This window comes from Podarcis bocagei (assembly GCF_964188305.1).
Source record: "Podarcis bocagei genome assembly, chromosome: 4".
In the NCBI taxonomy this organism is placed as follows: domain Eukaryota; kingdom Metazoa; phylum Chordata; class Lepidosauria; order Squamata; family Lacertidae; genus Podarcis; species Podarcis bocagei.
This window is the reverse complement of record NC_138128.1, coordinates 10,820,717-10,835,448: the sequence shown is the minus strand read 5'-3', so window position 1 is coordinate 10,835,448 and position 14,732 is coordinate 10,820,717. Positions and strand designations below refer to the sequence as shown.

Sequence of the window (14,732 nt, the reverse complement as noted above, 5' to 3'; positions counted from 1 at the left end):
TATTTTGTCATCTTCCCAGATCAATTGTTGGGCCTGAAGTAGCTGCTATAGACTTTGGATAAATTCCCAAACCTTCAGCTGCACGTAACAGGACTTCAGAAAAACCATCAAAGCATCACTAAATATAACACTGCAATTTATTTTGGGTGTTGATAGCTCCTTCAGCTTAGCTGGCTGGCTCATCCAAGCTTTCTGTAACAATTCAGTGTTAGAAAACTGATTCATGCATTTGTTGCCACTGGGAGAAAACCAACGCTCTTCTTATTCATTCAGATCTGGGTAGCAACTGGAAAACCAGCTCACTCCTCAGTAATACTATAATTCCTTCCCTTTATGATTCTTTACCAGAAAACATCCCCCGGGTCTCATTCATAAAGTCCAGTTGTGAGGCAAGAAATGTCAGGAGTGTACACTTAAAGAGTAGGCGGAGAAAACAGAACAGAGCATTGTAGCTTTGTAAGAACAGCTAAGCGTTTCCTCTGGAGTTGTTTTCAGTGCCTTTGTCAGCTGATTACATGGTCTTTTATAATTTCTCATCTACGGAATAGAGCTATTTGCTTGTGGATTATTTGAAAGACACAGCCTTACGCACAAGAAAAACAATTTTTTAAAAAGTGAAGTGATTTCGTTGATTACATCAAACTTTGGTTAAACGTTTTTTTTCAGGGCATGTGCTTTAAAGGAGTGTTTCTATCTGGACGTGGGATGGAAACCTTGCCTTTTTGTGAGTTTCTTTTTGCCACAAATCCACAGTTCGACATTGAATTGTGTGGATTTGGTTTGCCAGAGGACTCCAGTGGTTCATTTCATGCCTAGGTATGAAATAGAGTTGCTCGCAGCCATATTGCCCTTGAAATGGAATTTTGAGGTGAGTGCAAGCAATTCTTGTTCAGGTGGAACATTTGAGGAGTTTCAAAGGGAGGAGGAAGAATTCTGATCACAGCAGCAAAATTGCTCAGTATGATTTTGAACAGTGCCGTGTTGAAAATTCATCCTGAAAATTTACCTCACCATTCTCCATCAACGAATGAGACAAGAAATTGTATTCAAAAATTAGGGAAAGGGAGAGAGAAAAAAATAGATGAGCTCCTCAAGGATGGGGTGCAGGGTCTCTGCTGTGTCTACCTTACTTCTGAGGTGTCTGATGGGTGTGGTATTTCCTTTATTTCATTCTACAAATCATCTCACCAGTGGTTTGCACACGGAAGCTTTCCTGGGTGATAGGCCAGGGAAATTACCATCATAAGGTTAACTTCTCTGATGGGACTGTTTCATTTTTATTTTTTTTAATAAAATATTTATTAATTTTTTTTTGAAATATAACAGTAAAAATGAAAAAAAATGAAAAATACAAAATAAAAACAGTTAAAAACATACATTTTTTCTTTTACTTATTTTCTTTTAGCTTATTTCCCGGACCTCCTCATACCTCCCTTTTTTGTATTCCACTTCAATTTATTGGTTCAGCAAATCCTTACCATTAGATTTTAACCCATTTATAACCCTTTTTTTTCATATTCTCTTAAATCATTACAGCTGGAAAGCCCTTAGTTGCTATCCAACATCATTCTATCATTCATTAATTTTACAATATTTCTGTAGATAGTCTTTAAATTTCTTCCAGTCTTCTTCCACCGACTCTTCTCCCTGGTCTCGGATGGGACTGTTTCAGATCAGTCGCCTGGGCAGCCATGGCTGAGGCTGCAGTCCTGTACCCCGCTTACTTGGGAGTTTGTGCCACTGAACTGAGCAGAGCTCACTTATACGACTGCTCTTGCAAGATCTTAAAAACGACTCTAGTGCTGGAGGGCACTTCTGTAGCACCATCCATAAAGTATGCCACTGTTTTTAGAATTATTTATTTATTTATTTTTATATACATCCCTTCATCTGAGGATCTCACGGCTGTTCACAGGATAAAATACAGAATAAAACCACAAAGTACATAACAAGAACAAAACAACCCCCGCTCCCACTTTATCACACGGTTGCCCCCTTGTTAAATCCTTTTCTTGTCAAAACACTGTTGTCCCCTCTTGGTGAGTGATATCCTCTATGGATGCTGTCTACTCTACTTTTTTTTTTTTTTAAGGCAAGCAGCCATGTGTTCATCACAAGTCTACCCCTTGTGCAGCATGCCTGGCACTTCCCCCATTCGTTATCTGAGGAGTGGATTTCACAGCACAGGATGTTGATCAGGATGGGCATGGATATAGTCTTGAAGGGAAATTGCAGACTTTCAAATACTTTTCTGAAAGGGGATTTAGCATTGAAAGGTGGCTTAAAAAAGGTAAAGGTAAAGGGACCCCTGACCATTAGGTCCAGTCGTGGCTGACTCTGGGGTTGCGGTGCTCATCTCGCTTTATTGGCCAAGGGAGCCGGCGTACAGCTTCAGGGTCGTGTGGCCAGCAGGACTAAGCCACTTCTGGCGAACCAGAGCAGCACAAGGAAACACTGTTTACCTTCCCGCCGGAGCGGTACCTATTTATCTACTTGCACTTTGACGTGCTTTCTGCTAGGTTGCCTTAAAGGTAAAGGTAAAGGTACCCCTGCCCGAACGGGCCAGTCTTGACAGACTCTGGGGTTTGTGCGCCCATCTCACTCTATAGGCCGTGGGCCAGCGCTGTCCGGAGACACTTCTGGGTCACGTGGCCAGCGTGACAAAGCTGCATCTGGCGAGCCAGCGCAGCACACGGAACGCCGTTTACCTTCCCGCTGGTAAGCGGTACCTATTTATCTACTTGCACCCAGGGGTGCTTTCGAACTGCTAGGTCGGCAGGCGCTGGGACCGAGCAGCGGGAGCGCACCCCGCCGCGGGGATTCGAACCGCCGACCTTTCGATCGGCAAGCCCTAGGCGCTGAGGCTTTTACCCACAGCGCCACCCGCGTCCCCAAGGTTGCTTTACTCTGTGCTAAATTGTAATCATGAATTTTGGGACTCGACAGCAGATTTGCATTTCTCTGTTTTATTCAGCAGTTCTTACCACTTAACTCATCCATAATAGTCCCTGAGCACAACTCAACACCAACTTGATCCTCCCCTCCATTCATGAAATATTTCCTAGGACATGCTGAATATTTCCACAGGGGCTGAATATTTCCATACGGACCCATTGTGAAACATTTGGACTACCAATGGCATAGGCCAGATTCACACTAAATGGGCAACTTGAGTTTACTAGATTTAAATATATGAATTGTGCCTGGTTCTGAGTTGTGCTCATCTTTCAAAGAGACAGGAATGCAAGCAGGAAACTTTCCCACATAAATATTAAAAGCAATTTCAAAAAAGCACAACAAAATCAGTGCCTTTTCTTAAAAAGCAGAACTAATCTAGCTCTGTAAAATGATTCAGTCAAATTTAAATCCCCCCAGCAGAATATTGAGTGACTGCACACTCAACTAATGAAACACAAGGTCGGGGGATTACATTGTAGGAACAACTCTCTGTGCCTAATCATGCCCGGAGGCCAGGATGTAAGAGGCCTACTACTTCTGAAAGCTGATGGACCTCTTTGATAGCATCCCATTCCTGCTCTTGCCTGGGCAGTCTTTTTGCACTTTCTGATCACTAGGGCTAACGTAAATAAACAATAACTTCAGTTGCACGGACTGGAGCTAAGTATGTATGACAGGGAATAGAAAAATCTGGGATTTAGGTCCACCACTCTTACACCGACTTCTGTCCAGCTTCAAGGTAGCGGGGAAGGTAGAATTAGGCACAGTACATCCTATCATATCATTAAGGTAAAGGTAAAGGTCCAATCGTGGCTGACTCTGGGGTTGCGGCGCTCATCTTGCTTTACTGGCCGAGGGAGCCGGCGTACAGCTTCCGAGTCATGTGGCCAGCATGACAGCCGCTTCTGGCGAACCAGAGCAGCGCACAGAAACTCTGTTTACCTTCCCACCAGAGCGGTACCTATTTATCTACTTGCACTTTGACGTGCTTTCGAACTGCTAGGTTGGCAGGAGCTGGGACCGAGCAACAGGAGCTCACCCCGTCCTGGGGATTCAAACCGCCGACCTTCTGATCGGCAAGTCCTAGGCTCTGTGGTTTAACCCACAGTGCCACCCGCGTCCCCATATCATTAGTGTCTAATTAATGCATATGTGAAGGGTGTGACCCTTGGCAGATGTAATTGTCCAGCATTTTGGAGCTTGAGTGAACGTGGAAGGTCCTTAACTCAAGATGTTGAACCAAACAGTTGGTTGGCACCGAGCAAAACTCCGTAGGGAGAGCATTTCTTTGGAAGGATATGATCTTGAAAAGAAGCATCAAAGTCACTCAAATAAATCCGTGAAAGCACTCCATCCAATTTGTAAGAATATAAGAAGATCCCCGATGGATTCAAGTAGTGCAGTGGTCCACCTAGTCCAGCATCCTTTTCCCCACAGTGGCCAATCAAAAGCCTCTGGGAAGTACGCAGAGAAGAGATGAAGGTAACAGCCTTGTCACATTGTTGTTTTCCAAGTATTCAGAGGGATAATGCTTCAAATTCTGGAGCCATCATGAGGGGTGGTCATGGATAGCTTTATACTCCTCGTTTTACTTGTTTAATCCCCTTTTAAAGCCGTCTCAATTGGTGGATATCGCCACATCTTGTGGCAGCGAATCCCATAAATTAATTACGGAATCGTTCTTTTGTTAAGTGTCTCTTGAGCAGAATGGCCAAACGCCAAAGGTCTTCTCAGGAGGATAATATACATGCGAGCAGCCAACCCCCCTGGCCCCTGGGAGGTGGCAAATGTCATTGCATTATGATTATTATTGTCTTTGCAATTTTCTCTGCTTCTTGGACAGCAGTCCTCCTTAAATGAAAACTTCTGTGGCCTAGTCTAGTTTTTAAAAATGAGGTTGTTTTTTGGTTTTTTTTAAAGTCACTGGAAAAAGATTGCAGCAACTGTTACTAAGGCCTTGAGCTCGGATCTGCCCATACCTGTCCAACAGTAAACAGAGCAACATGGGAGGACTTAGGGCTAGCTGAACACCTTGGTCACACGCTAAGCAAACTACCAACAGGTGTGCTTGCAGAACGGGCTCTCCATCAGCGTCCTGTCATGCATAAAATGTTTATCCAATTTGTCAAGCTAATCTTTCCTCAAATAAGACGAGGGTCTAGGCCCCAGGAACAACCAGAATTCAGGTGGTATAAAGTAACTCTCTCTCTTTTTCTCTCTGTTCCTCCCCCCCCCCACAACTTATTCCCCCCTCCCCCCTCTTAATCGCTGTGTCAATGTTTCCTCGGCTTTAAGCAAACCAAAAGTCATTATATCATCTGTAATGGGAGATATCTTTTGACTGGGGTAGCTGATTTGCCAGCTAACTTCAAAATGCTCCTAAAGGCGCTTGTATCTCTTCCCAAATACACATTCGCAGATGTTCCACAAAGTCAGGCACATCAATGACCTGACAATTTGTTTGACTAGCCGCGGATAATGGCTCTTTGATGGCTAAATTGGGGGGGGGGGCATGTGTAAATAAAATAGATGCTGAAGTTAGATCCCTAGTGCTGGTTTGCCATGATGAATGGGTGAGACCAGTGGCCCGTATGGGGTGAGTGACTCCGCATTTCAACCGTAGACACTGAGGAGGTCATTTGCAGGAACATTCATGGACAGGACATGGTAGTGACATACAACCGCTCTTGCCAGGACTGGCAACCACAGGAAATCTGCAGGTGCAGCATTTATCGCCGGATCTGACACTCAACATCCTGAGGACCCCGGCTTCTATTTGTTTCTAGAAAATAGGTTTCTAGACCACATGGCTGCAGAAGTAGGCTTTAACCTCAGGTGTGTGACCTGAGGCCCAGGAGCCAAATTCTACCTTTCAGGCGTCTCCATCTGGGTCTCACGACTCTCCCCAGGCCACACCTCCTTCTTAGCCACACCCACTGTCTCCAAGCTAATCGTCTCACCGAACCTGTTTTGCACCCTCCTGTATATATATATATTTGCCTGGCTGGAATGCATCCTAGCACTCTTTCTTGCTTGGGTAGAGGATAGAGAGGGGCAAGTGAGTGTGGGTAGAAACTAGCCTACTGTGCAAAGGTGAAATTTACACCAACTGCTCCTCCCCCTTTGCCTTTGGCTCTGCCCACCACTCACATGTGGCCCCTGGGAGGCTGCTCAGAAAGGAACAAGGTCCCTAGTCTGAAAAAGCTACTGCACCCTGTTTTAACTACCGTATTTTTCACTCTATAAGATGCACCAGACCACAAGACGCACCTAGTTTTTGGAGGAGGAAAACAAGAAAAAAATAATATTCTGAATCTCAGAAGCCAGAACAGCAAGAGGGATCGCTGCGCAGTGAAAGCAGCAATCCCTCTTGCTGCTCTGGCTTCTGGGATAGCTGCGCAGCCTGCATTCGCTCCATAACACGTACACACATTTCCCCTTACTTTTTAGGAGGGAAAAAGTGAGTCTTATAGAGCAAAAAATACGGTAATATGTGGGCATCAGGTGCACCAACTCTAGGAGGCCGAGGTGCCGCCAGGGCCCTCAATGTTCCTTAGCAGGGGGCTCAGCCCCTCAATATGGAGGGTGCAGAGGAGGTCGAACCACCGAGCCAAGCGCAGTGCAGCAGCAAAGAGAGATTCCTCCTGAGCATGGGAGAAGAGGAGCCATGGCCGTTGGAGCGGCACAGCACTGGGCAAGGCTTCCTCCCAATGACATGTCTCCACCTGGTGTCTCCCCCCCCCGCACCCCATCTTTAGCCCAAGGCGGTACCTCTGGTGGGCATGGCAAAATGTCCACACCTTGAAAAGACTTCTAGGATTTCTGCTATCATTCAGTGAGGTTTCCGTGCTCTGTAAATCATTGTTCCATCTGTTCATGATGCCCAGAAGCAGAATGCGTTATGCGAAGGAAAGATGAATAGGCAAGTGTCATCTAATCTGCATAATTTATTCAGTGCACAGAATTTATTCAGTGCACAGAATCCAGCTTTTACAGCAGGCTCTAGATGACACTCTAGATGTACCTCAGTACAAGTTTGAAAAGCGCACTGCAAAATTAACGCAGCCTCACCTGTCTGTAACCAACACAATTTGATAAAAGAATATGCCTCAGAAAATGGGGGTTGCACTTCCAGTTATCACAGCGAGCCCACCTCCAAGAGATGAATCCTCAATTTATTCACATTTCCCCTTTAAAAAAGACAATTACATGGGGGTGTGATTGATTTGCCTGGCACTTCACACACCTGCCTTCCTGAGCCACTCCCCCTTTCCCAGCACAGGTGAACTTCCAGCTCATTTCATCCCATTTAATACATTTGTACACTGATGTCCTTTGAGGGGTGAGAAGTGCAATTAAAATAGCCATTAAAAAGTTTTCAAAACAAGGAAGAAAAGCAGACAAACACAATACAAAATGCATACTGAACTGCCACTAAGCAAGGGCAAACCCTGGCGATGTAGGAGCATTACCACTGATGATTCAAACTGCAAGCTGTGTTCAGCATGGTGGCATGAATATCCACCCCTTCTTTCCTCCTCTCTTTTTCTCTGCCTTGGCTTTCTGAATTTCACTTGGCAAGTAACAGTAGAATTTTCGCTGGCAGTGATTGACAGCTTCTGGCACACGCAATTCATTTGATTTATCTTCTGATTTATGAGTGATAACACCCTCGAGGGCGTGTCTGCCTAAAGACAATATTCATCTTTTTCTTTGTCAGGTAACATCATTCTGCCTTGTTTTCGCGATCCTTCTGAAGTGTATGCTCTATTCTCTGCTGCTGCTGTTTGGCGTACATCATTCTGAAAGATCCTAAAGAGGTATAAGTGCAATCCTATGCCTATTCTGAAGCAGGCTCCCTTGAGTTCAGTAAGTACCCCTCTGCTCTGCCTCCACAGTCAGAGGCTGTAATCACATTCATTTCAATGGGTCTACTCTAAGTAAAACACAGTGGACTACACCCCATTATGCAAGTATTTTAACTTGAAGTGAAGCAGATTTGTTCCCCAAAGTTCTCCTCTGTGAATTCTGATCAACAGCATCTGTGTGTTCAAATACTCAGAGAATAGCCAGCTTGGGAACCCAACTGGGATGAGCGATCGGGTTAGGAAGGTAAGGGAAATAAATGAAGAAATAAATATTAGCCAGGCACTCACAGAATATTTTATATTCATATTTTATTTCATATTTTATTTCATAAGCTGATGGTTTATCATCTGCTTGCTGAGAACTAACATACCATAGCATTTAAGCTGTTGCCCTATTATCACTCAACTGGGAAATTAGGTCCCTTTACACTCCATGGGGCTTACCTCCGAGTAAACACATATATCATTCCACTTATTTGACATTGATTGATAGATGACATGCAATGGTATTTAGTACAGTTGGTATGTCATACTATATGCTGTCTTTGATACGGGACAGTCTGTGAGTTTTCATATTTGATTCCTCTCCAACTGCAGAAAGATGGAAAGATGCCAGTCTAAAGCAGTTAAACACACACACACACACACACACACACACACACACACAGTGGTACCTCAGGTTAAGTATTTAATTCGTTTCGGAGGTCCGTTCTTAAACTGAAGCTGTTCTTAACCTGAAGCACCACTTTAGCTAATGGGGCCTCCTGCTGCTGCCGTGCCTCCAGAGCACGATTTCTGTTCTCATCCTGAAGCAAAGTTCTTAACCCAAGGTAATATTTCTGGGTTAGTGGAGTCTGTAACCTGAAGTGTATGTAACCGGAAGCATATGTAACCCGAGATACCACTGTGTGTGTGTGTATATATATATATATATATATATATATATATCATAAAAAATCTGAATTCCAGATATGTCACATCTGAAAGACATACCTTTGGCTGGATTAAGCTACTAAAACTAGAATCATCTCAGAATTTCAAAGTAACTTGAAGAGGATGAAGCTTAGAATTCAAGTGTTTGGAGGAGATAGAATCAAGAAGTTATGAACAAAACTCTGCTGTCGAGTCTGTTTTCCTAAGCCATGTGCTGGAGTTTTCCTCTACATGTCCCCTTGTATAGGTCAGGCCGTCCGTTCATTGTTGGCAGAGAAAAGATTCTTTTCCTCGTGTTTTGTGTTTGAGTTTCCTTTATCCTCTGTGTATCATCGTGGACCCTTGTTTGTATCGTTTGTGCAGCGCACGACTCCACATCCAAGAGGTTTGTTAGCAAAGGAGACGTGAACTATGAACACACTGCCCTGACATTTTAGGCAAGAGAAACAGGATCATACAATTCTCTCGGGACCAGCCGCAGACTTACGAGCGAGCCTCTTCAGTATGAAACTCAGGTGTAATTGAGCATGCACAAAGGACAGGCAACATGAAACCCATGAGAATTGTGTCCGAAAGCCCTGCTGCCAGCAGGATTTCCACAGAATTTCCAGCTCTTTGTCGAGATCATGCTTGAGATTGGGTGGGTGAGGCAGAAAACAGAGGGAAATTCTGTGCAATGTGCCTAATACTGATGGATCAGACCATTGGTCCATATAGCTCAGTCTTGTCTACACTGGCAGCTCTCTCTAGGGTTTAAGGCATGAGTCCCTTCTAGAGGGACCTGGAAAAGCTGGGGATTGAAGCTTCTGCACTCAAAACAGCTGCTGTACCAGGAAGGGTAGGGGACGCGCGTGGCGCTGTGGGTTAAACCACAGAGCCTAGGACTTGCCGATCAGAAGGTCAGCAGTTCGAATCCCCGCGACGCGGTTGGCTCAGTCCCTGCTCCTGCCAACCTAGCAGTTCGAAAGCACGTCAAAGTGCAAGTAGATAAATAGGTACCGCTCCGGTGGGAAGGTAAACGGCGTTTCCGTGCACTGCTCTGGTTCGCCAGAAGCGGCTTAGTCATGCAGGCCACATGACCTGGAAGCTGTATGCCAGCTCCCTCGGCCAATAAAGCAAGATGAGCGCTGCAACCCCAGAGTCGGTCACGACTGGACCTAATGGTCAGGGGTCCCTTTACCTTTACCAGCAAGGGTGCCAACTTGAATAAAATAATTGCTGGGGGGAGGCAGGTAAACCCCGCTTTGCATAATCGATCACAATACACAGTGCATGCATACCATTTGAATGGCAAGGTCCATCAATTTTGGGAGGGCCCAGCCCCTTCAAATATTTTATTGGGGGACCCGAAGGGACCTTAGCCCTAGAGGTTGGTTCCTATGTGGACCAGTACGGCTCTATCATGCTAGTCACACATGCCGAGGCTCAGGCCCTGGGGGTGTACAAGTGTGCTACCCCCACACTTAACAACATGGGAACCTTCAGACTTCCCCTGCCCTGTTTTCCTTCCTTGACTAGGGGCCTGGCTGCAGACTTGCATTTTTAGAACCTGGCCAGAGAGCTGTATGGAACCCTGTTAATAAGCACAATATGTTACCTGGGCTTATTCGTTTGTTTATTTAAAAGAATTTGTATGCCGCTTTTAATTATATATATAACAAAACCATTCAACTCTCTAACCCAGCGGTTCTCAACCTGTGAGTCCCCAGATGTTGTTGGACTACAACTCCCATCATCCCTGAGCTCTGCCCTTGCTAGCTAGGGGTGATGGGAGTTGTAGTTCAGCAACATCTAGAAACCCACAGGTTGAGAAAGGCTCCTCTAACCCCATTGAGGGAGCCCATGGTATAGTGTTTGGTTGGCCATATTTTAACCCATGTGACAGCAGTGTGCTGCTCTGATTGGTGCTGGTTGCCACTAGGGGTTGCTCTACACCGCAAGCATGATGGCGGCTCTCTGGTGGAATTCATTCCTCGGGGAGTTTTGACTGGTGAACTGGATGAAGACTTTTCTATTTTCCCCAAGCCTCTTTAGTCGCCAATATTTCATTTTTTTTTGTTTAAAGACCACAAGAACCCTGCTGGGACAGATCAACGGGCTCCATAGTCTCCTACCCTATTTCACTTAGCAGTCAAATGATTGTCTATGAAAAGTCCACAGGCAGCGCCTGAAGACCACAGCTTTTCCACCTGCAGCTCCCTAGTAACTGGTCTTCATTGGCATATTGCCTCTGATCCCAGGGGCTGCATAAAACTACCTTGGCTAGTAGCCAGTAAGGATTGGGGTGGGGGGTAGAGAGGAGAAGAATTCAATTTAGTTCACATTTCAATGCAAACCTACCTAATTCACACCTCCAGAAACAATGTGTGCATTGAAATGCAGATACCCTTTGAAATTTGCAAACTTCTCCAAACTTTCTGATGCAGGTTCCCCAACCGAAATGTGCCTACGAAAAGCAGCAGCATATATACTGGAGGAAAAGTGTTCATAAAAGTATACAAGTTGGTGAAAATAGGATACAAAGTGTATTGCAATGGGGAAAACAGGAGAAATTCACATCAAAATGCTAACAAATTTTAATGACGAATTTTAAAAACAAACTAATGCAGAAATGTGGCCAGTTAAACACAAGTCGGAAGAAGTAAGAAGTTCATGAGAAACAAAAAGTGACAGATTTGTCCATTTCCACTCACCTGAGGCAGACCTCTGTTGCATAAATTTGCACCGAAACCTCCTTTGAAGGGTACGGTTCTCTGTGATTTTGCCCTTTTTGTGATCCATTAGAATCTAGGAGATCCAAATGAAGGGCAAAACCCAACAGGGTAGACAAATTGGTCTGCATAAGTCATAACATCCTCTAAATTTCTAGCCTGCCTCCCTTGCTCCTTTGTCATTTGCAGGGACTCGCCAAACTTAATGCTCCGCTTTGACTACAGTTGTTATCACTTTTCCTAAGGAGGGAACCACGAAGCAGCTTCAAGCAGGAAAGAAATCATAACCATTTTAAACAGATTAGATAATTGTGCTTAGCTGCCTGCCGTGTTTTCATTTATTTCTGAGCTAGAGTAGATGCATCATGTTGAGCAATACTTTCCTTCCCTCCCTCTTTCTTTTCTTTTTTTGCAGGGGGTGGTGGGAGCTGGAGGAGGAGGAGGAGGAATCACGTGCAAATACAGGCTAAGTCCTGATAAGAATCCTGAAAGTAAACAATGAATTCCAACTAATGGCTAAGTCACCAAGGTAAGATCAAGTCTAAATACACACCCTTAGTTAAATATGATTTCATTAACTCACATTACGTGGCTCCGCTGAAGTTTTTCTCCTTCTGATCCCTGTCAGGTGAATTGCACACGAGGTTGATCAATCATTTTCTGACAGCCTGTTTGCATCTGCCCCGGGTTCGAAGCAGGGCAGCCTCTGAAAGCTTTTGCTTTGCTTTGCAAGTCTCGGGCAACCACTGCTTCTCTCGGCCAGCTCCCCTTGCTGGGTCACAAGTCTGCCCTTCTCCAGGGCTAGTGAAGGCATAGGCAAACTCTGCCCCCCCCAGATGTATAGGACTACAATTCCCATCCAGCTCTTGAATTATGGTGCTGGAGGAGACTCTTGAGAACCCCATAGACTGCAAGAAGATCAAACCTCTCCATTCTGAAGGAAATCAGCCCTGAGTGCTCACTGGAAGGACAGATCCTGAAGCTGAGGCTCCAAGACTTTGGCCACCTCATGAGAAGAGAAGACTCCCTGGAAAAGACCCTGATGTTGGGAAAGATGGAGGGCACAAGGAGAAGGGGACGACAGAGGACGAGATGGTTGGACAGTGTTCTCGAAGCTACCAGCATGAGTTTAACCAAACTGCGGGAGGCAGTGGAAGACAGGAGTGCCTGGCATGCTCTGGTCCATGGGGTCACGAAGAGTCAGACACGACTAAACGACTAAACAACAACAACAATTCCCATCATACCCTAGCTAGTAGGACCAGTGGTCAGGGATGATGGGAATTGCAGTCCCAAACATCTGGAGGGCCGGAGTTTGCCTATGCCTGGGCTAGTGAGACTGCATAGGCTTTCTTAGAGAACATCAGGGGCTTAGAAACTTAGGAAGTCAGACCAGTATAATTTACCCTGATAGGCAGCAGCTCCCCAAGGCTCCAGGCACCCTACCTGGAGATGTCTAGGATTTAACCTGGGGCCTTCTGTATGAGGAACAGATGTTCCACCACAGACCTATGGCCAGCGGCGGCTGTTGAGCAATGAGAATGATTGGGCAAATGTTGGGGAGATCAAATGGTAGGTGGAGCCGGAGCCAATGACAGGCAGTCAACTAACTCTGGTTTTGTCCTGCCCCCTTCCTCCACATTGAGGTCTCCTCCTGCTGGATCTCTATCCCTTCTGCGGGCATCACCAGGTTTTGCTATATTTTTTATTAGCTTTTCGGATCTACAAAACAGTTCTCAGCTCCAGGATATCGTCAAACCAGCAATCGTCCATATCCGTACACAAAATAAACTGTGAAGCATATGTAAGAACACAAAAACCACAGGTGTATAGTAGTTCTGAAAGTTATACTGAGGGCTGCAAGGTGGCCACATAATCACAACATCAGGTTTATGCTATATGTAACTCCTTGACCAAATCCACTCATAAGCAAGAGGGGGTTCTAGACCATGTTCCTCTTTACCTTGTTGTTGTTTAGTCGTTTAGTCGTGTCCGACTCTTCGTGACCCCATGGACCAGAGCATGCCAGGCACTCCTGTCTTCCACCGCCTCCCGCAGGCTCATGTTTGTAGCTTCGAGAACACTGTCCAACCATCTCGTCCTCTGTTGTCCCCTTCTCCTTGTGCCCTCCATCTTTCCCAACATCAGGGTCTTTTCCAGGGAGTCTTCTCTTCTCATGAGGTGGCCAAAGTATTGGAGCCTCAGCTTCAGGATCTGTCCTTCCAGTGAGCACTCAGGGCTGATTTCCTTCAGAATGGAGAGGTTTGATCTTCTTGCAGTCCATGGGACTCTCAAGAGTCTCCTCCAGCACCATAATTCAAAAGCATCAATTCTTCGGCGATCAGCCTTCTTGATGGTCCAGCTCTCACTTCCATACATCACTACTCGGAAAACAATAGCTTTAACTCTACGGACCTTTGTTGGCAAGGTGATGTCTCTGCTTTTTAAGACGCTGTCTAGGTTTGCCATCGCCTTTCTCCCAAGGAGCAGGCATCTTTTAATTTCGTGGCTGCTGTCACCATCTGCAGTGATCATGGAGCCCAAGAAAGTAAAATCTCTCACTGCCTCCATTTCTTCCCCTTCTATTTGCCAGGTGGTGATGGGACCAGTGGCCATGATCTTCGTTTTTTTATGTTGAGCTTCAGACCATATTTTGCACTCTCCTCTTTCACCCTCATTAAAAGGTTCTTTAATTCCTCCTCTTTACCTACAAATGAAATAAAAGTGAACTGAAATGGCCCCTGGTAACTCTTAATTTGCCTGTTAATTTCTCCAGAAGAGCAATATCCCAAATTTTAGTATACCAGGTTCTAATATTAGCCCCAATAGTTAATAAGTGGGGGCTAGTTGAGAGGAGACTGAGGTTGGTGGAGCAGCACCCCAATAGACCTATTGGATCAACCAGTCCCCATTGCCTATGGCCCCTTTCACTTATTCATTATCCCTTCTGTAGGCATAGTCTGGTTTCCATACATTTAATGAGTGGCAGTGGACTACCATTATTAAAACAAAGCTGGTTGCTTTGAGGTGAGGTGGAAATTTTCCTGTAAGTGCCATATCTGTACCAGATCATTCCCATGTCGGGCTTGTTGTATCCAGTCATAACAGTCAGAAAGACATACATTCACAGACTTGGTGAGCAAGTGGCTAAAAAGTATTCACTGCTGCTTGAAAGGGTGCTATAACACAGCAAAGCAAGCAACGCTTTGGGAATTATTATTTCCACCACGTAATCCTTTGAGAACGGTGCAGTTGCATTTCA

General features: G+C 45.2%; 1 protein-coding gene across 5 annotated transcripts in view; it reads left to right on the top strand.

Moving 5' to 3' along the window:
• The window catches only part of LOC308585080 (uncharacterized protein), a 459,744-nt gene extending 447,877 nt beyond the window's left edge, over nucleotides 1-11,867 (top strand). For 3 of the 5 annotated variants that reach the window (XM_081190631.1, XM_081190630.1, XM_081190629.1), the window contains one exon: nucleotides 7,679-7,778. In XM_081190631.1, the coding sequence (XP_081046757.1) occupies nucleotides 7,679-7,682 (4 nt within the window). In that variant the 3' untranslated portion in view covers nucleotides 7,683-7,778. Of the gene's footprint in view, nucleotides 1-7,678; nucleotides 7,828-9,122; nucleotides 9,400-11,185 lie in introns of those variants that run through there. The other 2 variants (XR_014007076.1, XR_014007077.1) reach the window with 2 other exon arrangements.
• The last annotated feature ends 2,865 nt before the right edge of the window (nucleotides 11,868-14,732 follow it).